The sequence below is a fragment of the Pan paniscus genome, chromosome 21 (genome assembly GCF_029289425.2).
Source record: "Pan paniscus chromosome 21, NHGRI_mPanPan1-v2.0_pri, whole genome shotgun sequence".
NCBI classification, from domain to species: domain Eukaryota; kingdom Metazoa; phylum Chordata; class Mammalia; order Primates; family Hominidae; genus Pan; species Pan paniscus.
The window spans coordinates 54,363,982-54,389,407 of NC_073270.2; the positions used below are offsets into that span (position 1 = coordinate 54,363,982).

At 54.2% G+C, this 25,426-nt stretch overlaps 1 protein-coding gene across 3 annotated transcripts in view; it reads right to left on the reverse strand.

Moving 5' to 3' along the window:
* Positions 1-5,443: 5,443 nt before the first annotated feature.
* The window catches only part of PREX1 (phosphatidylinositol-3,4,5-trisphosphate dependent Rac exchange factor 1), a 204,038-nt gene continuing 184,055 nt past the window's right edge, over positions 5,444-25,426 (reverse strand). For 2 of the 3 annotated variants that reach the window (XM_034947457.4, XM_034947458.3), the window contains exons 28-40: positions 23,694-23,776; positions 23,455-23,545; positions 21,059-21,187; positions 19,028-19,069; positions 17,780-18,000; positions 15,988-16,087; positions 13,701-13,844; positions 13,482-13,596; positions 11,934-12,000; positions 10,658-10,830; positions 9,059-9,161; positions 8,746-8,813; positions 5,444-7,124 (exon numbers count right to left, since the gene is read on the reverse strand). In XM_034947457.4, the coding sequence (XP_034803348.1) occupies positions 7,082-7,124; positions 8,746-8,813; positions 9,059-9,161; positions 10,658-10,830; positions 11,934-12,000; positions 13,482-13,596; positions 13,701-13,844; positions 15,988-16,087; positions 17,780-18,000; positions 19,028-19,069; positions 21,059-21,187; positions 23,455-23,545; positions 23,694-23,776 (1,379 nt within the window). In that variant the 3' untranslated portion in view covers positions 5,444-7,081. The other variant, XM_055104985.2, reaches the window with a different exon arrangement.

The following is a 25,426-nucleotide window of genomic DNA, read 5'->3' on the forward strand; positions in this document are numbered from 1 at the left end:
AGCAGAGTCTCACCATACACAGCAGGTGTCGCGGCACATAGCAGGTGCTCACCGTACACAGCAGGTGTCACCACACACAGCAGGTGTCACCACACACAGCAGGTGCTCCTAGCACACAGCAGGTGCTCACCATACACAGCAGGTGTCACCACGCACAGCAGGTGCTCCCGTACACAGCAGGGGCTCCCAGCACACAATAGGTGCTCCCGGCACACAGCAGGTGCTCACCATACACAGCAGGTGTCACCACGCACAGCAGGTGCTCCCAGCACACAGCAGGTGCTCACCATACACAGCAGGTGTCACCACACACAGCAGGTGCTCCCGTACACAGCAGGTGCTCCCAGCACACAATAGGTGCTCCCGGCACACAGCAGGTGCTCACCATACACAGCAGGTGTCACCACACACAGCAGGTACTCCCATACAAAGCAGGTGCTCCCAGAACATGGCAGGTGCTCACCACACAGGCAAGTGTTCAGGGCACATGGCAGGTGCTCACAGCACATGGCAGGCATTCGTGGCACACGGAAGGTGCTCACAGCACAGCTGCTGCTGTGTTTGCTCCCCCTGCACAGGGGGCACCTTCCTTCCTACACATCTGAGGCCACTAGGCCTCAAGGATTTGCCTCTCCCATCCCTTGGCAACATGGCAACAGGTGTGCTGTTCCAGACATGCAGTGGGTGCAACCCAGAACCAGGGTGGCTCTCAGCATTGAGGTCACCAGTCCCCTTCCAGTGCCTGTAGCCTCCATGTCTACAGGGAAGACTGGGGACCCAGGGACCCAGGAGGCTGCCCTGTCATGAGAGGGCCCTTCTCACTGTATTCCGATAATGGGGATGGTCACTACTAAACGAGATGGGCACAAACCCCTGCCCTGGTGGCGCCTCACTGGTGGTGCAGGGTACAAACAATGGACAAGAAGCAGATGAGGCACCCTGCTGGGCAGTGGGAAATGCTACGAAGAAAAGTAAAATCATTCCTGGAGCTTATGGAAAGGAAAAAGTTTTTTTTTAATTTAAAAATGTTTAAAGAAAAGTAAAATAGGGTAAGGGAGAGAGAGTGTAACAGGAATAGATGAGTGACATGGTGACATTGAGCAGACCCAAGTAAAATGAAGGAGGAAGGCAGGAAGCCGTATGGGAGAAGAGTGTCTCAGGAAAAGCACGTGCAAAGGCCCTGGGGCAGCTCCTGCGGCAAGAAGGCAGCAAAGCACCTTTCTGCTTTCCCGCTGGAGCCTGTGGTCCTTTCTGTGGACCTCTTCCACCCCTCTCCTCTCCTGCTCCCATTTCTTCCAAGTTCTGAGACCGAAGCCAGATTCTCCCATGGGGCCTCAGGGCAGAGGGTCCCCATGATCCTGGGGCTGCTCTATGTCCCACCACATCACGTTGCTACTGCAGACCTGGAACTGCATCCGGGGCTGGTATTTCTGAGCTGCTCGACTGCCAGCTGTGTGACCCTGGGTAAGTCACTTCAACTCTCTGAGCTCATTTCCTCCTCTGTAAGGAGGCGCCTTTAGCACCTACCTTGAGGGGTTTGCGAGAGGATTGCATGAGACGATGACTGCAAGCCACCCACCTAGCAAAGGGCCTAGGAGACCCTAAGCGTTCTGTGCATGTGATTCTGAACGCCGCTGCTGGTCTTGAAGGACATCAGGGAGAGGGCCAGGCTGGCCAGAGGACGAGAAGTCCCTTTGGAGGAATTCAGTTGCATGCCCTCATCGTAAGTGGGGAAACTGAGGTGTGTGGAGGGGCAAGGAACCTCCCTGAGGTCACACAGCATGTCAGGAGATGCTAACTTGGGCCCTGCATCCCTCTCCTAACCACCCCTGCCCCACTCCAGCCCTCCAGGGAACGCTACCAGTGCCCGGAGGGAGGCAGCTTCAGGCTTGGCTTTCGGCCTCCCCTGCCTGCAAACCCCGAGCTCCAGGCTTGCAGTGGGAGCCTCCCAGGAGCTCTGGGCAGGAGGCCCGCAAGGCTAGGCGGGGCGCCCTGGTCCACAGCGCCACCTAGTGGCCGTCACTTCCACAAAGGTGCACCAGTGACTGTGGGTTTCTGGTCACAAGCTTCGTAAGCACCCCGCTTTACAGTGCATAAGGGCCTTTCATATCCTTCTCCTCCAATCAGAAGAGAGGATGGGAAAAAAGAGAAAAGAGAGAAGGGAAAGATCCCCGAAAGGAAAGAATTGAAAAATCGAGTCAAGCTCACAGACATATGTTATGGGACAAAGACAAATATAGAAAAGCTTAGAAAGAGAGAAAGAAAATGAGGGGGATGAAAGTAAGAGACAAATTTTAAAAAGTTTTTAGAAAGAGAGAAAAAAAGAGAAAATATTCACGGCAAGCCCAGCCCAGGAGAGGGATAGGGCCAGTGCCCATTGTCCAGACGATTCCAGGCCCCGCCTCCAGGCTGGCTCTGTCCCAAATACCTGCACCCAGGAGCCAGCCTTCGGTCTGAGTGCTGGAGCCCGGGGAACCGCAGCCTCTGGGCACTACGCGGTCCCCAGCACCACCTGCTGGACAGACAGGGCACTACACTTATCCCGGGAAGTTCCACTTTGGGGCCCTGGAGGAGACTCCTGGTACCCCCGCAAGGCAGCCAGGTGGGCGTAAAGTCTCCATTTCTCAAAGAAGGAAGCTGAGGGTCCCAGAAAGACAGAGAATCTCAGATACGGCCACTCAGCAAGTATCAGGTGTTGACAGATTCAGGAGCAGGCGAGGGTGTCTGACTTCAAAGGTCCTAGTCCAGCCCCCCATGAATGAACCCACGTGGCAGACACAGAGGTTAGAGGGGCCCGCTTGGCCACAGATGGGTGTGGCTTGCGCTCCCCGCTCTGATCACTGTGCTGACCCTGCTTTCTTCTATTAATATTTAGCTGTGATTCACCACTGCCTGGCCCTGGGCTATAGCATGGAAGGGGTGTGGTTCCTGCTCTTACTGCTTGGGGGAAGGTGGACCACCTGGGCCCTGCCCTCATCCTGGAGGAGCAGAGAAGGAGAGGTTCCGAGAGACGCCAATGCGGGGCTGCGCCTGCCCCTTGATTCTCCATTGGACGGCACAGTGACTCCGGGTCACCAGGTCCTCCCCGAGCTGACATCGCCATGGCAAGTCCAGAGCTAAGGATCTGGCCGTCAGCGTGAGCAGGCCGGATAAATGAGTGCTCGGACCACATGGCTCCAGGGAGCTGGAGAGCTGGCACCCTCCTCAAGAAGACAGCCGCTCCTCAGCTCCAGCTGACATGTAGCCAGGTGGGAATGTGGACCAGTGTGACCAGAGCTTCTGATTTTTTCTTTAATCTTTTTTTTAAGAGGCAGGACCACACTACGTTGCCCAGGCTGGAGTGCAGTTGGCTATTCACAGGTGTGATCAAAGCGCACGACAGCCTTGAACTCCTGGTCTCAAGCAATCCTCCCACCTCTGCCTCCAAGTAGCTGGGACCACAGGTGCGCACCACCACACCCAGCTCAGAGCTTCTGATTTTCGAGACAAACTAAAAATCAGAATTCAGAGATGAAATCTGCTGGTTCATAAATATAATTCATTTTTTTTAAAACACCGTATCAGGAAGGAAGTAAAAAAAAAACCCACATTTAGTTCCAAGTTTCAACCTGGAGCCATCAGTTTGAGACCTCTTGTCTCCTGCAAAAATGTCCGCTTGCTCTGAGAGGCCCTTCGTGCTTAGTTTTATACTTGGAGAAACACATCTTGGAGAGGCAGGTGGGCCCGGCTCTCCCTCCCAACTCTGCAAGCACAGCTCTGAGCCTGTGAAGTATGCAACTTGCTCAAGGCCACAGAGAGTCGGCTGGAAACCCAAGCTGCTCCTGCCTACGGCCCCAGGAGAATGTATGTTCCTTCTGCGGGCCCCCAGGGTGGAGGAGAGGCTGAAATCGATGCTTTCTAGAAACGTGTCTGCCTGAAGGAAGACGTCAAATCCTCCCTGTTGACCTCAAATATAGATTGAGGTAACAGGTCTTCCCTCGAAGTGATTTTCCCTGGATCCAAACACTGGCCTCAGATAATTCTAAATAATCAATCCATGACTGTGCCTGAAACCCCACCAGGATTCCCTCTTGCCTGTTACAGTATTGAGTCCTTTGAAACCTGTAACTGAGAGACGTGAGGCTCTCTCTCTGGGAGGGATCCAATCTGGGCCTTCAGAGAATGTAATCTGCAACAGGTTAGTTTGGAAGGAAAAGAGACTGAAAGAGAAGGGGCTCGAGTGTGAAATGGCAGGGCTGGGTGCAGCACCATGGTACAGGGGAGTCCCAAGGGTGGCCATGACCCAAAGGAAACTGTCATTGATTTCAGCATTTTCCAAAGGATTGGAAATCGGGAAAAGATGGAATAAAGAAGAGGCCATACGCAACATACCGAAACCCGGTCTCTATAAAAATTTTTAAAAATTAGCCAGGCATGGTGGTGTGTGCCTGTAGTCCAGGCTACTTGGTAGGCAGCATACTGAAACCTGGTCTCCACAAAAATTTTAACAAATTAGCCAGGCGTGGTGGCACGTGCCTGTAGTTGCAGTTACTTGGGATGCTGAGGTGGGAGGATAAATTGAGCCCAGGAGGTCGAAGCTTAAGTGAGTCATGATCGCGCCACTGCACTCTACCCTGGGTGATAAGAGCAAAAGACCCTGTCTCAAAAAAAAAAAAAAAAAAAAAAAAAGGACGAGGGGGCACAGGGCTGGCACAGCAGAACAGGTCTGCAGCCCAGGGAATGAGGTTTCTCTGACTGGGCAAACAAACCCAGGCAGCTTCATAAAGATCACCTGGGCCCAGGCAGGTGGAGAACCTGCTGACAGCCTAGGATGCAGCCACCAGGCCCAGGTGTGCACGCAGACTCTCTATTCTCATGGGTGCATTTCACGTCTGCCCAATAGGCCTGTTTGTGGCCAGCGTAAGTTCTGGCTGACTGGGGGCCCGGCACGACCATGTTGTGGGTATTTTGAACTCCACTCCCGCCCGGATCCAACAGGCCTTGCAGGTTGGAGCGAGGAGGATTCTATGGCACCCCTTGGATCCACACTGTCCCCTCAGCACAAGTAAGCCACCCAGGAGGAGGTGTGGAATTCCTGGGAAAACAGTCACTTTTTCCTACCTTCACAGTGAAATGGGAGCTCAGAATCCAGGGGGGAAAAAAGCTGAAATATCAAATAAGGCCTGTTATTTTCCTGTATACCTGGGTTGCAGGCAATCCGTGCAACCTCGGGTCGTCCTCAGCAATCACCCCACGAGAGAAGCTGCATCGCCCCATTATCAAGGAGGAAACTGAGGCACAGAGTGAAAACATCACTGACTTCAGGGTCGCTGGTTCAAGGCCCCAATGCAGAGATCAGCACTGTCCTCCATGAGGCTTTTAAAGCGCGAGCTCATCCCCTAGTGCCCCCGGCCGCACCCACCCCCCAAGCCACCCACCGCAGATGAAGCAGAGCACAGCCTCGTTCTTTGTATTATAAACTGACTTTTAATAATAATAAAAAATCTATCAAGAATTTAACAAGAAGAATCTGTACATTTTAAAGTAAACCAGTGCACAATGCGCTGGCCCTGGGCCCTCCCCCATTTCCCGCAGCAGGGCTAAAGCGGGTCCTCCTTTGTCTCTGATGCAAGATACAGTGACAAGGCCACTGCCTGCCCTTGTGTATGCTGCGGCAAGAGAGGGAAGCGCACCCTGGAGGGCGGGAGGCTTGGATGCCAGATGCCAGGAGGGCTTCAAGCTCCCAGGCCTGGGGGCAGCAGGGAGCCCCCACCTGAACTCACCACCTGCCAGGGGTGACAGGCGTCCCCCCGCTTCCTCCCCAGCTGTGATCTTTCCCTGAAGGCATACCGAAGCTGGGGGGACAAACTGCTGAGGGGGCTTGTGTGGGTCCCTCCTCCCCGGCAGGCAGGGTGGCTTCCTGTGCTCTGGATGGTGATGTCCCAATCGCCCTGCTCTGAGAAGTTACCGTCAAGAAAATAAATCACAGAAGCCACCGCCCGGTGTTTCCCAGTGACCCTCTAACCCGTGTGACACGGCACCTCAGGTGGGCTCCATCCCCTCCAGCTCCAACCCTGGCCGGCCACCTCTCAGGCCCTTGTAGCCAGTCACTCAAAGAGAGCAAGTTCTAACACCAGCCAACCGCTGGAGAATGGAGGGTGGGGGAAGGAATCACAGTCGATACCTCAAAACGACACCTTACAACCCTAATATTAACAAACAGGAAACAATGACATTTTTTAATTTTTCAATAATTTAGTTTTTCTTTTGTGCTCTTTTTTTTTAGTAGAAGCGGGAACAGTTGTCAATACTACCTTCTGTTGGTCCCCTGTTAGACAACATACCATTCTTTGAAATGTAAAATGTCAAATATATAAATCACACAACTTTAGAAAAAACAAACTTTGACAACACCACCAACAACAAAAAATCCCAAAATAAACCAGAGATTTCACGCCATATAAATAAAGTCAGAGCAAATCTCGTGCCCAGGGCTGGTGGCCCCAGTTCCAGGGGCGGTGATGTCCAGAGCTGGTGTGGCTCTCGGGGATCCTCTGGTAACAGGCGTGATGGAGGCCCCGTCTCTCCTTTCGCGACAGAGCCAAGTCTTTTCCAAGTCCACCAAGCAGGTTAGTACAGGGTTAGGGTGAACCTGGAAGCTAAGATGAGGAGGAGGAGACACGTGTGGTCACCTGGAATGTGGACGTTGAAGGAAACCGGGGTTTCAAAAGTGCAGGCGGAGCCATCCCGAGGGAGCCGGGTGGCCCCATGTGGCCTCCATGACGTTCCCTTGGGTTCTGGGGATGCAGGAGCCGAAGGCCAGGCACCAGCTGCTCCCATCAGCTCTATGGGTCTCCAGCACCCCTCCAGCTTCTGGCAGGCGTGTGAAGAATGGGCCGGCCCAGGGCCAATCAGCCAGCTCGTCATCACAGAGAGGGTGACCAGGCTTGTCCCGGAAGGAGGTGGGGAGGACGCTGGGCAGGTCCCGGAACAGGTGGCCGCGGAAGCCTTGGGCCATCCCTGGAGAAGGCCGGCGCTGCCTGCTGTGTCCTCCCAAATCCCAGCTCCAAAGGCCTTGGCCCAGCGTGGGGCATTTGGGCGTTCAGAGGTCCCCATCCACCGGCGGCTGGCAGAGGCGGTAGAGGCTGGGGATGGAGGCAAAGAGAATGAGGAGAGGCCGGGGCGGGCCAGGACCTATTTGTATTATTTCCATTTTTACCTGAACATGTAATTCATGCCCAGAAACCCAAACTCACAGGTATATAAAAGATGCAGAGAAAAATATCTATGCTGTCCATGCCTTCTGCTGACTGCCAGGCCCCTCCCCACAGGCAGTCTCTGCCCACTCAGAGACTGGCATTTACAAATGAAGACGTGTCTACAGGTGCACGTGTGCGTTCAGCCACGTGGGGGTGGGGCGCACATTCCACACTAGTGGGGGCCAGATGGCCACAGCACTCTGCCCCTTACGCAGTTTCACTTGCTCTATCCTGGGAAACTCTATATGCAGAGATGGTTTTGGAGCCGGGGGACCAGACAGGAGGCTGCGTGGTGTCCAGGGCAAGCAGACTGCAATGCTGCACGTGTGGTCTGATGTGGTCAGCGCTCGGACTCCACGCCCAGACTGCCTGGGTTCAGAATCCCAGCTTTGCCATTTACTAGCTGTGTGACTTTGGACAAGATACTTAACCTCTCTGTGCCTCAGCGTCCCCACCTGCCAAGTGGGGATGACAGCCGGACTTGGCTCACAGGGCGGCTGTTTGGATTAATGAGTCCACAGAGGGGAAGCAATTGGACAGTGCCTGGCACAGGGCAAAGGCCGTGAAGGTATTGAAAGGAACCACGTGCCACTCGTGAGACACAAACAAGGCATGTGTGGAGCCCCCAGCGCCACAGCACGCACAGTGACTCTCGTCACCACTGGCAGCAGGTGTTGCCGGCGCTCTGTGGTTACGTAAGACTTTGCTGCTGGGGGGAAGCTGTCTGAAGGGTCCATGGAACTGTGGACTATTTTTACAACTTCTTGGGAGTCACATTATTTCAAAACAAGAGTTATTTAAAACTTGTGGGCAGATGACGACAGCAAACTAGGGCTGTGGAGATGGAGAGAGGATCAGACGGAAACAACGTCATGATCCTAAAGGGCCTACATGTGGCACCAAGAGGAAGACTGAAAACCACATGAAGAGAGGGCAGGGTGGGAGGACAGGAGGAAACAGCACTCCCCATGCCAAAGACGGCAGGAACAGAGAGCATTCCTGCAAATCAGGCATCGCAGGCCTGGGCCCAGGCTGCTGTTCAGTTCACATTTCTGTAAATGGCTAAAAGGTTAGCTTAGGTTGGATCAGCTAAAATCACAGAATTCTTAATTCCACCCCAGGTTAAAGCGAGCCACTCAGGGGTCAGGGACTCAGGGTAGGGGGCACGGGGTGGGGGGCACACGGCATGGGACACAGGGTGGAGGGCACGGGGCGGGGGCTCAGGGCTGAGAGGGCATGGGGCTGAGGGCACAGTGTAGTGAGGTGGGAGGATCTCATAGAGTCACCGCCTCATGGCACACCTGGGGGCTCATCTTCCCGGTGGGAGCAGGAGCTCCTTTGGGAGGTGACAAAGTTGTGTCTGTTGCTCCTCAAAGAGGTTCCCCATAAATGAGGGGAAGCCCCATCTGAGCATTAAGGGTTAGGCCAGGAGCATGATGCCAAAGCCAGGCCTGGGTCCTGGCCAGCTGGGAGTGGACAGGAAGGGGCAGACGAGGCAGCCACTCACCGCGGAGCACCCTGGGGCATCTGGTCCTTGACTCGCAGGTTTTTGGCCAGTATCTCCACCCTTGGGCCCTGGAAGAAGGAACCATCAGGCAGGGGCCTCTGCAGGTTCAGGGCACGTGAGGAAGCACACTGGGGGGTGGGGGTGGGGCCCAGAAACCCAAGGACCCAGCAGCTAAGATCCTTGCTCCCCTCCAGATTCAGAGAAGGCTCAGGTCTGGGGCTGGTGGCTACCAGCCGCTCATCCCACCCTGGCTGCAAGCATGCCACGCCCTCAGCCCAGGGTGCTGGAGGACCCTGTGGCCAAGCGGCCTCACCTGCTTCCGCATGATGTCCGTGGCCTGCATGATGCACTTGGGCAGCAACCCGTGGCTCCGTGCCAAGATGGCCGCCTGCTCCAGGGACACACTCAGGGTGCTCCTGCAGCAGGGGAGGGAGGACAGCGGGTGGGCGGTGGGGGGACAGGGGTGGGGGGGGACAGCGGGAGTCAGAGGACAGTGGGTGAGAGCTGGGGCGACTTCCTATCCCTCTGAGGCCTCCCAGACCCAGTCCTGACCATCACGGCAACGCCTCCTCCTGCTGTCCCTCCCCGCTTGCTCCTCTTCCTCCAGGCAGCCACCACCCTCACTGGCAGGCACTCTGGTGCTTCCCCGTCTGCAGAAGCCCTGTTGAGTTCCCTGTGACATTCCCAGTGCCTCGCTCAGAGGAGGACTCGGTAAATATCTGCTGAGTTAGTGGGGGACTCCCTGGGAGCCTCACGACTTGTCGGCTCCGTGGGGTTTGAGATGGACACATTGATTCACACCTCTCTGGGTTTCTCAACAGTTCTAGAACGTGGATTCTGCAGCGAGACCTCTAGGATTCCAATCCTGTCCCTCCATGTAACTCCTCTGTGACCCTGGGTAGCTGAGTTGACCTCAGACTCCCTATACTATTAACTATGAAACAGGGAGCATGGTGGTGCACAGAGGACCCTGGCCCAGCTGGAGGGGCTGTCCTGGGAACCACAGGAAGCTGAGCAGCATCCTGGCCTCTACCCACTAAAGGCCAGGAGCTCCTCCCTCCCCTAAGTTGTGACAACCAAAAATGTGTCCAGACATTGCCAAATGTTCCCCGGGGATAAAACTGCCCCTAGGTGAGATCCCCTAAAATAGGCCCCACTACTGCACTGGTAGAGAAAGATGGAAAGGAGTTAATCTGCATGGAACATCAATGACCTAGGAGGCAGAGAGCACTGGCCCCATGAAACATTTATTCAGCAAATGTTTCTTGAGCACCTGTCTCAGGCCAGGCACTGCTCTAGCCTCTGGGTAACAGCAGAGAACAAAAGGGGCCCCTGCCCTCTCAGATCCGGCCCTGCCCTGAGGGAGCCAAGGAGGAAATAAATACCCCAATAAAGGCTGTCTGGGGAGTGGGGGTGAGGGCTGCGGAGGAAGAGAGGGTTGGGAGGGCACTGAGTGGGGAGAGTGGGCACGGTTTGTAACGGAAGGTCAGGAAGCACTCTGGAGAAGGTGACCTCTTCCTCCCTGGGATGAGCACTGGGGACAAAGGATGGAGGTAGGAGGCAGGGGAGCCTCCAGTGAGGTCAGGAGGCCCCATAAACCAGCCATTGCTATGGTTAATGTTGAAGGAGGCTTCCGGCAGAACTACAGGGCACAGCTCTCACACACACTCACTACAGCGTTAGAGAAGCAGGTGGCTCCACAGCCCTGCTAGGACCACCTGCTGCTGCCATCCCGTTTCACAGACAGACAAACTGAGGTGCAGACAGAGCCAAGGCCTTGTGCGGGCTCTACAGACAATGGCAGAACCAGGATTGGAACCCAGCCTTCCTGCCTCCTTGCCACAGGCCCCCAAACTGACCAGAAGCTAGGCCAGCCCCTCCCCACACCCCGACTCAGCGGGCAGCAGCTCACCTCTGCATGCCTGTGCCACACATGACCATCTGGCAGGCCCCCAGGCGGTAGCAGAGCTCCGAGGAGATGGGGATGAGGCCGGCGCCCACGCTCCCAGCAGCACCAGGCTTTGGGTGGACAAAGGACTTCATGAGGCGGCAGAGCTCATCCAGGGCATTGATGGGGCGGATCAGCTGTGGGGGGTACCACACATACCCGGGGAGTTGGAGGAGGTCCTCACAGCCCCTCAGCCCCCATCTGGCCCTCCTCCCCCACCATATCCTTCTAATCCAGCTGTTCCTGCAGCTGCCTCCCAGCTCACCCCTCTGGGGATAACAATGCAATTCAATCTTCTATAACCTCTGCTCAAGAACCCTCTGTGGCTCCCCACTGCCCTACAAGCTGGCAGTCAGTGTTGACCATATATTTCAGGTCTAACCTTCCAACCTAATTCTCTTCACCTGCCCAGGTGTGTCCCCAGTGAAGCCTGAAGAAAGTGCCCTCTCCCAGCCCGTCAAGACCAACACAAGCACCCCCTCTCCAGAAAAAGCCTTCCCTTCTGCCCCCAGCATTCCCTGACCCCCACGTGGAGGTGCAAGGGGTGGTTCACTAACGAGCTGTGCTGCGGGGACATTCTGCCAGCCAGAGTGGAAAGTCCCAAACGGCTGTGCCCACCCTCCTCCCGGAGCCCCCAGCTCACAGCCCCAAGACAGCACCCCAAAATCACCAGCACATTCAAGGCCTGCCTGACCCTAGAAAACCCAGAGGCCAAAAGACACGTGTTGAGGGTCAGAGGCAAGGAGCCCAAGGAGCCGAACTATCGAGGCCCCTCAGAGGGAGCTGCTCCCAGCTCGGGGCAACGGGGACATGTGGCAACATGGTCCCCAACAGCCAGATCTTCCCATTCCTCCAGAAAAGCTGGAAGCCTCTGTTTTTACGGGAAATCTTTTGATTTCTAAAGGTTGACAGCAAATTTGAAACACATAAACAAAAAGAATACCATACAGGTTACATCTGTCATGAGGTCCAGGCTCCAACCTCAGAGAAATGCTGTGGTTAATAAGGCGGATTGGAGTGGCAGAGATGGGCGGCTGCCAGCGAAAATAAATCATCCCAGGAAGTTGGGAATGGGGAGGAAGCTATCATGGGAGACTTCCTGGAGGAGGAGAGACTGCAGGGTCTCAAGGGCTTTGGGGCTAGAATCTGCTGGGGCACAACCCTGGGCCTGTCTGAGTCCTGACTCCTGAGCGCCCCACCCTGCCCAAGCTCCCTGCAGCAGGAGGGCACGTGGACATACCTGGTCTATCTTTACCGCCGTGGTGCTGGCATCCGTGGGCAGGTTAGACCGCTCCAGGTAAAATGCCCTGCGAGAGAAAGATGGGAATGAGGCGGGGGCCACCACACCCACCATCCTCCTGCCCCTACCCCGGTCTCAACTCCTGCAGCCACCGTGACTCCACCCTCTGCCGACTCTCAGAATGAAATCCCTGAGAGCGCCTGCAGGCTGTGCTCACCCGCAGGCACCTGTTCCTACAACAGCCGGGGGGAAAGAGGGGCCTCCTGAGCACTCCTCCAATGCCACCCCTCCCTGCCTGCCCGTCCACAGCAGCCCCCAGCCCTCTGCTCCCCAGGCCCCGGTCCTGCTTTTTCTCTCTTCTGAGCACTTCTCACCACTTGGTGTCTCATGGCTCTAGGCTTACTGGTTTACTGTTCGTCTCCCCCTCCAGAACAGGGGTCAGCGAACTTCTTCTGTGAAGAGCCCAACGGTAAACATTTTATGCTTTGTGCACTGGAGAGTCTCGATCGCGGCCACTCAGCTCTGCCATTGCAGCACAAAAGCAGCCACAGAGGATGTGAAAATGAGTGAATGCAGGTGTGCTAATAAAACTTTATTTACAAAACAGGGAGACAAGGAGGGCCAGATTTTGACAACCCCTGCTCTAGAATATATGCTCCATGAAGAACAGGACTTTGTTTTGCTCACTGTGCATTCCCAAACAAGCACCCAGAACAGTGCCCAGCCCGCAGAAGGCCTCAACATGTGTGAATGAAGGGATGAATGAATCATCAGACAGGCAGGACTCAGAATATTCCACAGATGGCGCAGAACAGACTGATGACAGCCCTGATCAATCCAAACAGATGCCAGTTTTCAGTAACTGGGCTGGATGCTTTCTCTGAGCAAACGAATGAAGCCTCATTCTCTCATTTCCAAATGATGAAGCCCAGACCCGTACTCATCTCCCTGGGCTCTTAATTCTCGGCCTGCCTCTGTCACAGAGGGAGGTGGTGAGACACACACAAGAAGGGCTGTGGGGGAGGGTGGTAGGAGTGGGAGCTGCAGAACTTAGAAGCTGCCTCCCAGAACCTGTGGTTCCTCCTGGTGATACCTGGCTCCTGCTCTCACCCCTCCTCCCCTGGGGTTCTCTTCTGAGCAGCCAAGGCCCTGGGAGCCGCACCCCTCACTCACAGGCCCAAGAGTCCCAAGGTCCCCTGTCCTAGCTCCCACCCTCTGCAGAATGAAGCCGGCTCCTCTCAGTAGGAAAGACCCACTTTGAAACCAAACAGACCCCAGTTCAAAGCTCAGCCACTGCCTGGCTGTGTGACCTTGGGCAAGTGTGTACACTTTCTGGGCCTCAGTCGCCTCCTCTGTAAAGTGGGATCCATGGCCTACTGCCATTGAGAATCTCACGCAGGCAATAGTCCTGTCACACAGAAGGTGCTCAAGAAAGGGTGTGCGGCCCACTGCCCATGCTGGGGGTCCGCCTGGCACCTTCCATGCTAATGCCCACTCCACGTGGAGGTTTCCTGACTCCTGCCCCCAACGGGGACCCCAGGCAGATACCTGAGTTTGCGGTAATACTGCTGAACTTTCTCCAGGGACTGCGCGTTGATGTCCTGCTGCAAATCCTCCGCGGCCTGGCTGCCTGGAGAAGGCAGCCCCTCCACGTTCTCCAGCACTGGGAGGGGAGATGTCGGGGGCGGGCAGGCGGTTGGGAGCCGGTGTGCTTGGTGGCCTTGGCCCGGCCCCCGTGGTCCTCCCTGCCCCAGGCCTGAAGCTCACCTTTCGTGAACAGCGCTGTGTGCAGCCTCAGGCTGGCCCCACCCTCCAGGCGGGAGGGCAGCTTGGAGAAGTGGTAGCTGTCGAGGTAGAAGACGACCTTCAGCGCCTGCCGGCTGCCCTCAATGTGGTAGAAGACGTTGGTGTCTGCGGAAGGACACGGGGCAGGGTGACTCACCACCGAGGCCAAGGCCAGGGGAAGCCCTGGCACACCTCTCCAGAACAGCTGGCACCTCCCTGCCCCCAGGTCCAGGGGGGCACCCTGGGACCTCCCTGTTCTCCCGACTCTACAGGGGTAGCCTCAGACCTCCCTGCCCTCCTGCCCTCTAGGGACAGCCTCCAGCAGCCCTTCCCTCTCACTCTCCGAAGAACTGCAGCTGACACCTCCCTTTCGCCTGCTTCATCAGCTCCTAGTTCCGCTGCTTAATTCTTGAACCTGATGCGGACTCTGCCTACTTAGGGGGTCCACAGCATTTGGGGTCAGAGCTTCCCCGGCACTGCTTGTACCCTCACCCGGTAGCCCATGGCCCCTGCCTGGGAAAAGCTGCCCTCAAACAGGGCATGCATCTGATTCATAGCCAGAAGGAAGCGCTTAGGGCAGGGGGTGCAAAATATGGCACCCAGACCCCATCCTGCACCCATGGCAGACATCACTCATCGATCAAAGCTCTGCCCGAGCCAATCTCAGCCTGCAGACAGGCAGCTGCTGCTGCCTATCAATTCCAATTGCTACTCAAAGAGAACCTGCCCTTCATCTAGACTCTAGTCCATGCATTTTCAGCAGGAGAGACACTGTCCCCAAGGAGGTGAAAACTGGCTCGTGGGAAGGAGAATGAAAACACTTTCCTCTTTTAATGTATAATAAGCACAGATGCACAGATAAACAGACATAGGGTATACCCGTAGTATTATAATTTCATGGGGGTGCAGCAATTAGGAAAAATTGACTAAAAAGGTTTTTTATGAAATTAAATAAAATCTAATGAAATGAAAAAACTGAGAAACACTAATCCAGTGCCTGGTTCCTAATTAAACCCACATGCCTCAGAAGCCCCTGGAGGGCTTTCAGCATACAGGCCTCTGGGCTCCACCTCCAGAGTTTCTGAGGCCGTAGTTCTGGCTGGGCCGGAGAATATGCCTTTCTATCAAGCCCCCAGGTGCTGCTGGTCCAGGGGCCATGCTCTGAGAACCCCTGCTCTCAGAAGCAAGCCCAGAAGTTCCCAGCCCTGGCTGCACATCCAGACTATCCAGCACCCAGACCCCACCCCACAAACCGATCAGAATCGCTAGGGCCCAGGGCCCTGGGATCGTTGCAAAGTTCCCTCAATGATTCCAGAGTGCAAGCAGGGCTGAGACACACTGGTCTAGACTATGAGCTCCAGGAGGGTAGGAATGAGGACCATGTTACATGGCCCAAAACGCAGCCTGACATATACTATGTGCTCAAAATTATGGACATGTAAATAGATGGATGGATGGACAGATGGATGATGGTTGGATGGATGGATGGATGGATGGACAGATGTTTGGATGGATCGATGGATGAATGGATGCATGGATGGATGCATGGATGGATGGATAAGTGGGATAGTGGGATGGATGGATGGATGGATGGATGGATGGACGGACGGATGGATGGATGGATGGATGCCTGGATGGATGGATGCATGGACACATGGGTGGGTGGATGGGTGGATGGGTGGATGGATGGATGGATGGATGGACAGACGGATGATTGGATGCATGGATGGATGGATGGATGCATGGATGCATGGATGGATGGATGGATGGATGCATGGATGGATGGATGGATAAATAAATGGGTGGGCAGGTGGAAGGATGGGTGGAAAATAGAAACAGAGAGAAAGACAGAAAGAAAAAGGGAGAAAGGGGAGAAAGCGTGGAGGAAGGAGAGGTGAGGACAAGAGCAAGGGAGGAAGGGAGGATGGAACTTAATTATGGTACTTATTTAAGCCCTTTAAAAATCTTAACAAGTTTTCACATCTCTAGGGAATAATTTTATTAAGAATTGGGTACCAGTGTCATTCTCTTTTAAGAACTGTTGGAAATAGCCGGGTTCATACAAAAAGAAACCCCTCTTTTTCCATGTGTGCCCCAAAGTTCGGCTCTCACACTCATGTTGGAGGCATGAGGTTTGACAGCACTGAGTACTAAGCCCACCTTGGGCAGCTGGCCCAGAGGCAGGGGAAGGACAGGGTGACCCCAGAGAGCTGTCCCTTCCACCCCAGGACCCCACCTCTCACAGTGGGGGATGGGAGAAATCACTCACTGGCCACATAGTTCTCGTCCAGCTGCTTAAAGGAGAAGGTGACATTGTCCAGCTCTGACAGCGTCACCCAGATGTCCTCCAGCATGGTCCGTTCCTCCTTCTGCAGGAAGAAGACAGCGCAGAGGAGTCTCAGATGCCAACCCTGCCCCAGGGTTTCCTATCAAGATGCTGAATTCAACTCTAGTCGGCACTCCACACTGTGGGCCCCCTGGGTGCCAGGTCCTGAGCGTGACTCTCCAGAGTGGATGTGAAATCATGGTGTGCTCTGTGGCTTGTCCTGCACTTTCAAGGGTCATAGAACCCATCTCTGCCTTAATTCACTGAGTGATCCTAGTAAAGTCACTGCCTCTCTTGCCTGGATCACCAACTAGGCTTCTAACTTAACCTTTTCGAGCCTAACACACTCAAATAAAAGTCCCCAATTCCTTCCTCAACCTCCCCCAGTCGGTCCCATGTCAGCAAATAGCACCAGCATTCATTCGGTCATCCAAGATCCAAACCTTTGACTTCTCAGTTTCTCTCCCGCTCACCCTGGGCCTGGTCCATCACCAAGTCTGATGGGGTGACACTAAAACATCCTCCGGACCCACCCATCTCCCTCCAGGTTCCTGGCCACCACCCAGGTTCAAGGGTCCACCGTCTCTCGTCAAGATGACACCAGGTTTCCCTTCTGCCACTCTCTGCCCCCAAACAATACATCCTACAAGTCAAGTTTTGAAAACTTAACCCAAATTATATCACTCACCCAGCTCCAAGCCTCTGAACCCTCCGCTGCTTCCAGATTAAAGTCTCAGGCCCTACAGATCTGGTCCCCACATCTCCCTAGCCCCTGCCGCTCCCCTCTGGCCACACCAGCCACTCTTCAGGGCCTTTGTACATGCTGGTCCCTCTACCCCGCACACTCTTCCTCACACTGTCTGCCTGGCTGGCTGAGGTCTCAGCTCAAGCGTCACCACCTCACACAGCCTGTCTCTGACAGAGAAGCTGCAGTGCCTGCCAAGCTTCCTGTAGAGATTGCCTTCTCCCCACCTTCCTTCCCTCCTCTGTCCTTTCTTCTTCTCAAGCTGCTTCCCCCAACTAGGAAGTCAGCTTCAGGCCCCCAGCTCCCAGCTCAGGGCCTGGCACATCATGGTGTTTGGAGAATGAAGGAACTTGGCCCAGCATCCCCATGTGAGAAGAGGAAGGGGACGGCTGAGTGTTCCCTGCTTCCTCCCTGAGCCCCAGGTCGTGCATTCTGAGAATCAAGTGATGGCCAATCTCGTGCCAGGCAGGCGTCTTGTGCAGCAGCAGCCAGCAGAGGGCGCTCCAAGGCCAGGCCTCTCCACCAGCCAGCAGCAGGGGCTCCAGGAGCCAACCTCAGAGGCACTGGTGACTCTCAGGTCCTGGCCGGATGTCCAGCAGCATCCCTGGCTTCCACCACCCCACTCCCACCTCAGGCCCTCAGTTGTCACAACCAAAAACGTCTCCAGACATTACCAAGTGTCCCCTAGTGGGGAAACTGCCCTGGGTTGAGAGCCGCTGGTCTGTAGCATGGATTCTATTATCTCTGTGTGTGTGCCTCCCTCCCTCCCACTGGGACAGAAGATCCCTGGGTACAGGGACTCTGTTTTGTTCACTGCTGGACCTTCAGTGCCTATAAAACAGCACACAGGTGCTCAACAAATCGCTGCTGCGGGAATGACGAGGCCCGGGGGAGCCTGAATGGGCAAGGGCTCCAGGGCTCCCTCGACCCGGCCTGGGTGGGCACCAGTAGGTGGGCCAGCGGGGCCGCCCTCCCGCCCCACTCACTCACCACGGTGGCTGGCGAGAGCAGGGACTGGCAGTGCAGCAGGACGCCCGTGGCCGCCACCTGCTCCAGCCACTTGCGGCTGGCGTCGCGGCTGCTCTCCTCGTACTCGCCATTGTTGTTGTAGCGGTAGCCCAGGGCCGCCAGCAGCTGCTCGGAGAAGGTGCACACGGCGGCCACCAGGGCCTGGCAGAAGATCGCGTCTCTGCGCAGCTGCAGCTCTGTGTCTGGGGGCAGAGGGCAGGAGGCCTTGCTGGAGGGGTGCTCCCGTGCCACCAGGAGGCCCACACCCCAAAACCCTGGGTCCAGGACCCCTCATGGAACCCCCAGCAAAGGGCTAACATCAGGCCAGAAATTACTTTTTGGTGGACATCCCAGCCACCAAAAGCCAATTCCACAAAAATCAATTCTACAAAAAGCAAGCCCATTTGCCAAAACTGTTCTCTCAGTGATTCATCTGCCTGCTTTGAAAACCAAACAAACAAACAAACACCTTGTGATTTTCCTAAGGGTTTCCCAAGACCCTCACCCTCAGCCATTTCTCCTCTCATTATGGGATTCCTTGGCCTTGGCTAGTAGAATGCCAATGGTGCTAAGCTCTTCTGCCAAGCTGCACATGTTCAGAAATGCAGTTTAGCATTTTCTCTATTTTGGAGAACTATGCTTTCTTCCTTCCCCCACCTCTGCCCTTGCCCCTGTCCTTGACCTTGGCATGGTCTGAAGAACTGGACAGTTTCAAGCAATTGGTCTCTCAGGGTCCCAATCTTCTGGAAGGAATTATTTCCAATGGCCGGCTTCTGGCCAATGAGTTTTTTAGTGACCAAATTTGACCCAGATCCTGCAGTAGCACCCCCTTGGCTAATTTCTAGAAAGAAGGCAGGGATAGAGAAGGTCTCCAAGGTTCTCCCGCTACCTCCTCCCCCTTCCTCTTCCCCACTCTCTGCCGGGTGGAAGCCCCCAGGCTGGGGCTGAAGGCTCTACCGGCACAAGGCCCCCTAACATCGTCCTCTATCCCGGGGCCCCATCAACATCCACCCAGACCTGGGCAGTGGCACAGGACAGGGCTCCTGGCTCCAGTGCCCTGAGACTTGTCCCTTGGACACAAGAGGAAAAAGCAAGTTTCAAGTAGCTCTTGGAGGGGCTCCAGGCCAAAGCGTTGCCTCCCCCCGTCCAGGCCCTGAGGGCATGGATGGTCGGCCTTGGGTGGAGGAAGAGGCCGGGTATGTGCCCCCCACACACCTTTAAAGGCCTCACCTGTGCACTTCAGCAAGGCCAGGAGCAGCTGGTTCTTCCCATCTGGAAGGAGAAGGGAGACAGAAAGGGGGACGGGCTGGGAGGGGGGCAGCAAGAGGTGAGGGCAGAACCGGGCCCCTCCCCATGGCACCTCCCACGGTGCTCTGACCCTTCACAGCGAAGCCCTGGCACCCAAGGCTGTGCTCAAGGAGGTTTTATTGATTGTCAGGTAAACTCCAGGAACCCCTGACCTCAGGCAGTGGAACCCCAACTGTGAGCCCCATCTGTACGTGCAAGCCTGGGACACAGATGGAACCAGCCCCTTTAATCCCTGGGCCACAGCCCCTGCCCCACACCTTGTTCACGTAAGTATGGTCACACACACATACAACCTAGATACACACGTATCCATACACACACACACTCACACATCAACAGACACCCAAGTGCATGCCACACACAGAGACACACATATATACTCATACGTAGACTCACATATGTACACACGCAGGTACACATGCACCCACACAAGCACACAGCAGACACACAAGTGCACACCACACACGTGCACTCATCTGCAGACTCACATATGTACACACACAGGTACACACACATCCACACAGACACACAACAGACACACGAGTGCACACATAAGACATAGACACACACTCCTAACAGCCTCACATACATATTCTCATCCTACATGGGCACGGCCCTACACACGCCCTGTCCTGCAAAAAAAGCTCAATTCTTCCAGGCCCAACATCCTGTTCTCTTTCCTTAAAAAAGATGCTCCTCGGCCCACAAAAGGGCTTAGAAAGATGTGGAAGGGCTTTGGATTTGGTTTATTAGGTGCCTTCTTCCCCAGGGAGGACTGCAGGACTCAGGGCTGGGCAGGGTAAGAACGAGAGCAGCTGCAGTGGTGCGCGCTTGTCAGGACTCACCACGCCAGGCAGCCAGGCCAGAACTCACCACACCAGGAAGCCAGGCCAGGAGTCACCACGCCAGGCAGCCAGGGCACTGAGCGCATGACCTATGCTGACTCATTTAATCCTCCCGACCACACGGGAAGGAGGCAGCACTGTGGGCCCATTTGACACAGGAAGAGGCTAAGGCCAGAGGCGTCAAGGAACTCGCCATGATCACACAGCCAGTAAGTGGGTGAGCTGGGATTCAAGCCCTGGTGGTCTGGACCCAGAGTCGATGCTCCTCACTGGTTACACTTTTGGAGAACAGGACAGATCAGAAGCAGCAGAGACTCTGACTCAGAGGCTGCCATTCCCCGAGGGAACAGCCCAGAGTCCTCTAATCTCCCACTGTCCTGGTCAAACATCTCCCTCGTCCGGATCCTTCTAACCCAGGAGTCTCAGACGCAAATGCCGGCAAGGGCCAGGCAGGTGATGTAAGATGCGTGGAGCAGACGCCAAGCCACAGGGAGTGGTGGAGACTGGGGTGAACTGGAAAGCACCTCGGCCCCACGTACACAGAGCGGCCGCCACTCCTCTCCACCAAGGGAGGATGGGAGACTGGGCCTAGAGTCACCAGATCTTCGTGTTGTTCAAGAGCAGCCAGAAATCCAAGTTTCTATGTGAGAACCTTTGTCAAGCTGGAAGCAGAGTCACAGTTTTTGCTGCTGCAGCATCGAAACCTATCTGTGGGCCTGAATCTGGTCAGTGGGCTGCCAGCCGGTGTCCCTCATACCCTGATAATAACAGGAACTCACACATCCAATGCTTTGGAAGCTGAGAAAGAACAGGTTCAGCCTTTTCAACCTCCAAAGTCAGGGCTTTGTTTTGTTTTGTTTTGTTTCTGATTTTTGTTTTGATAGAGACAGGGTCTCACTATGTTGCCCAGGTCTCAAACTCCTGGGCTCAAGTCACGTCCTGCCCAGGGCAGGACACTCAGCTGAGAGAGGGCATCACTTCTCTTGTCCTCTCCCTGGGCATGGAGAAACAGGGGTCACAGAACTGAATCCATTCCTGATTCTCTCAGGTTCCACACCAAAAGCCATGGCCCCCTCCCCACCATGATGCACCCTCCCTGCCCACCGACCTTCCACATATCTCTGAATGTTGTCCACCAGGGTCTTGATGGAGTTGGGGAGGTTCCAGGGGTCCTCCTGGATGCTAATCTGGATCAGGCTCCGGCCACGGATTGTACACTCTTCTTTCTGTTTAAACTCTGGGGCAGGAAAGTGGCATGAGGGCCAGGGAAGGGACGGAGGTAGCGTTGGAGAACGGTGGCACAAAGGCCTATGTCCCATCACAGATCCCAGAGCTCATAATCCTAGATCAAGGGAGCTGGCAGGACTCCTGGGCATTATCGGGTCCACAGAGGGTAAGTGTGCTATTTCATGGTACCACACCCATGGCAGGCATTATTCATCAATCTCAGCACTCCTTCCTGCTGCTCTGAGACCAAGACTCCCCACAGCTATAGCCAATCCAGTGCAGACCTCACAAATCAATCACGGCTTTCCTTTCGTGTAAGCCTGGATGTTGTAGCCACAGAAGGATTCTCAGGAACTACCTCCTCATAGCCACAACCAATTGAGATGGCACATGAGTTCTATCCCTTTCCCTACACAGAGGAGGAAGCCCACACACAGAGTGGGAAAGTGACATGCCTTAAGTCATGCAACTGGGCAGTGACAGCGCTGGGACTTACCTCTGGCCCCACCATTCAGAGGCCAGGAAGAAAAAGGCCCCTGCAAAAGACAAAGGCTCTTTCCTCCTGCAAGGTCCCAGTTTCTGAGATATTTGTGGGTTTGCTGTTTCTGCTTTCTGAGGTCCATCCCTGAAAGCTGATCCTGAGACAGCAGGATGTGCAGCTGAGCTGGGGAGCCCCAAGTCCTCACCACTTCCCACCCTCTCTTGGTGGCAACTGCCCATCTGCATTTCTATCTCCTACAATCTACAATGAGCTCCTTGAGGTCAGGGCAGTATCAAATTCATCTCAGGGTCTCCAGTGCCCAGTACAAGGCCTGGCACAAGCTGGTTCTAGGAAATTATTTACTGGATGTACAGAAGCATAAATGGACAGGTGGATGGATGAATGAATGGGTAGAAGGGTGAAAGAGTGGGCACACAGATGGAAGGAGGGAAGGATGGATGGATGGACAGACAAGAAGATGGATGGATGGATGGGTAGGTGGGTAGATGGGTGGATGGGTGGGTGGGTGGGTGGGTGGATGGATAGATGGTAAGTGGGTAGTTGGGTGGAGGGGTGGATGGACGGATGGATCGATGGGTGCATGGGTGGCTGAGTGGGTGAATGGATGGATAGCTAGATGATAAATGGATGAGTGGATGGATAGATGGGTGGATAGATGGATAGACAGTGGGAGGGTAGATGGGTGGATGCACGGATAGTAGGTTGGGTGGATGAGTAGGGTGGGTAGGTGGGTAAATGGGAGGAGAGGTAGGTGGGAGAACATAAGAAATTTCAATTCCTTTTCTCTCAATCATTTCAAGAAGAAAGCCTCAATTTGGTGTTGGTAAGCCCTTAACACTTCTTTAATTCACAAATCCCTCTCTTAAATGAAGAACAAAGAGCCCTTGGCAGGCAACAGTGCCTAACTGCGGTATAATGATATTTCGTTGCCGTTGTTTGCATTTAATTTATCATTATCATTATGGTTTATCATCAAATTTTGGCATATTATGCTGGCTTTTCATATATAGGGAGTTCAATAAGGTCCTTTCAAAATTAAATTTTTTAAGAGTGATACTTTTTAAAAAGTGATGTCAATAATAAGAAAAAAATGAGTATGGTTTAAAAGACATGAAGGAAGGCTGGGCACAGTGGCTCACACCTGGAATCCCAGCACTTTGGGAGGCCAAGGCAGGAGGACCACTTGAGCCCAGGAGTTCAAAACCAGCTGTGGCTACAAGGCAAACCATGTCTCTACCAAAAAAAAAAAAAATCCAAAATTAGCCAGGAGAAGTGGCGTGCACCTGTAGTCCCAGCTACTTAGGAGGCTGAGTTGTGAGGATAACTTGAGCCTGGGAGGTCAAGGCTGCAGTGAGCTGTGATCATACCACTGTACTCCAGCCTGAGTGATAGAGTGAGACCCTTTCTCCAAAAAACAAGAAAGAAAGAAAGAAAGAAAGAAAGAAAGAAAGAAAGAAAGAAAGAAAGAAAGAAAGAGAGAGAGAGAGAGAGGAAGGAAGGAAGGAAGGAAGGAAGGAAAAGAAACAGGAGGGGAGGGAAGGGGAGGGGAGGGGAAGGGGGAAGGTCAAAAGAAAAAGAAAAAGAACCATTCTTGGCTCAGAGCCTACAAAAACAGGCCATGGGCTGGATGTGGCCCATGGGCTAAAATCGCTGTCCTGATGATCCTACAGTCGTTCAGCAGTAGGGGGCAGAGCTGAGCATTAGCCCGGGTATGCCGCCCTGTCTAACACCCTTCCCCATCGCAGGCTGTCACCTTGGACTGGCTATCCCCTCACCTTGTAAGCTGTGGTTCATGGGGAAATGCTTGGTCTCTTCGAAAGCCCGGCTCATGACTGGCCCCTTGAGGAGAGCACTGATGGAGTCCACCTGGGTGGCAAGAAGCCTGGGGTTGGTTTGGGCCCCGTGGCCCTACACACTGCAGACATCTGGGACCCACAGCCCCCGGGTCATGGGCCCTCCCCAGGTGTGACAGGAGGAACCCAAAGTTGCGCCAGGAGTGGGGCAAAGGTCCTACCTGGTTAAAGAGGTGCTCCAGGCAGCCATGAAGCTTGTCCTGCTTGTCAGATGGGATCCGCATGTCACAGGGCAGCTCATCTCCTGGCGGGAGGTAGAAGCAGCAGCCATCAGTCATTCCTGCCCCACCTCACACCATCCCCAGCACTTTCCTAAGAGGGGGATACAGCTACAGAACTCCAAACCCACAAGGGATGTGGAGTCTGAAGACCAGGTCCTGGCTGTGAGCCACAGGGCAAATCACCTGACCTCTCTGAGCCTCAGTTTCTTCATCTGCAAAATGGACAACAGGCACTAACGCATGACAAGATTGTAAAGCACTGCTACTGTTTCCATTCTGCAAATGAGGGACTGAGGAACAGAGAAAAGGACCTGGAGGCCACGTCTCCTGATTCCTCACCCAGCTGTCACACCCAACTCCTTCCTAGAGCCACCTGGGGACAGTTTGTGCAGTTGACTATCTTATGTGATGAAATATGTATCTAAAGTTCAGCAATTTCTTCCATTTTACTTGAGCTTCTTTTTCTTCTGTTAATTGAAGTATAATTAAAATTAAATTTTTATGCACAGACTATCTCTGAAAAGACACACAAGACTGTAGTGACAGTGGGAACAGCAGTGACAGCCTGAGAACCAAGGGTGGGGGGGAGACTTGTCACCATGCACCCTCCGGGGCCTTCTGAATTATGCACCATGTGGATACACAACCCACTTGCAAAATGAACTGCTTTAAAGTCTGAAGTAAACAAGACTAAAATAAAAAACAATTTCAGGCTTTCAGTAACGCCTTTAATCCCAGCAATTTGGGAGGCCAGGGCAGGCGGATCACAAGGTCAAGAGATCAAGACCATCCTGGCCAACATGGTGAAACCCTATGTCTACTAAAAATACAAAAATTATCTGAATGTGGTGGCGGGCGCCTGTAATCCCAGCTACTCAGGAGCCTGAGGCAGGAAAATCGCTTGAACCCGGGAGGTGGAGGTTGCAGTGAGCTGAGATCGTGCCACTGCACTCCAGCCTGACAACAGAGTGAGACTCTGTCTCAAAAAAAAATTTTTTAAAAAAAAGCTGTAAGTAGAGTATGATCTAATTTATAAAATATTGTCTATGTCTGTCTATCCATCCATCCACCCACCTGCCCATCCATGCATTCACAGTCCCCACCAATGAGCTCCAAATGCTGGCGAGGGTCATTTCTGGGGGAGATGATAAGACTCTCATTCATTTTTATGGACTTCTTTTTGTTGTTTGTTTGTTTGCTTGTTTCTTGAGATGGAGTCTCACTCTGTCACCCAGGCTGGAGTGCAGTGGCATGATCTGAGTCCACTGCAACCTCCCCCTCGCAAGTTCAAGTGATTCTCCTGCCTCAGCCTCCCAAATAGCTGGGATTACAGGTGCGTGCACCACCACACCCAGCTAATTTTTTGTATTTTTAGTAGAGATGGGGTTTCACCATGTTGGCCAGGCTGGTCTCAAACTCCTGACCTAAAGTGATCCGTCTGCCTTGGCCTCCCAAAGTGCTGGCATTACAGGCGTGAGCCACCACGCCCAGCCATGGGTACTTCTTTGAACTGCTCTGTGTCATTTGGATTTTCGGTTTGCACATGTATCGTTTTTACATAAACCATGAGGTCACCCTGTTTAGTTGTCAGCACATGCATCACAACATTCATCGAACATGAAGCACACAGAATTGCACCGTGCATGCTTCCATTTGCTCCATCTCCATGACAT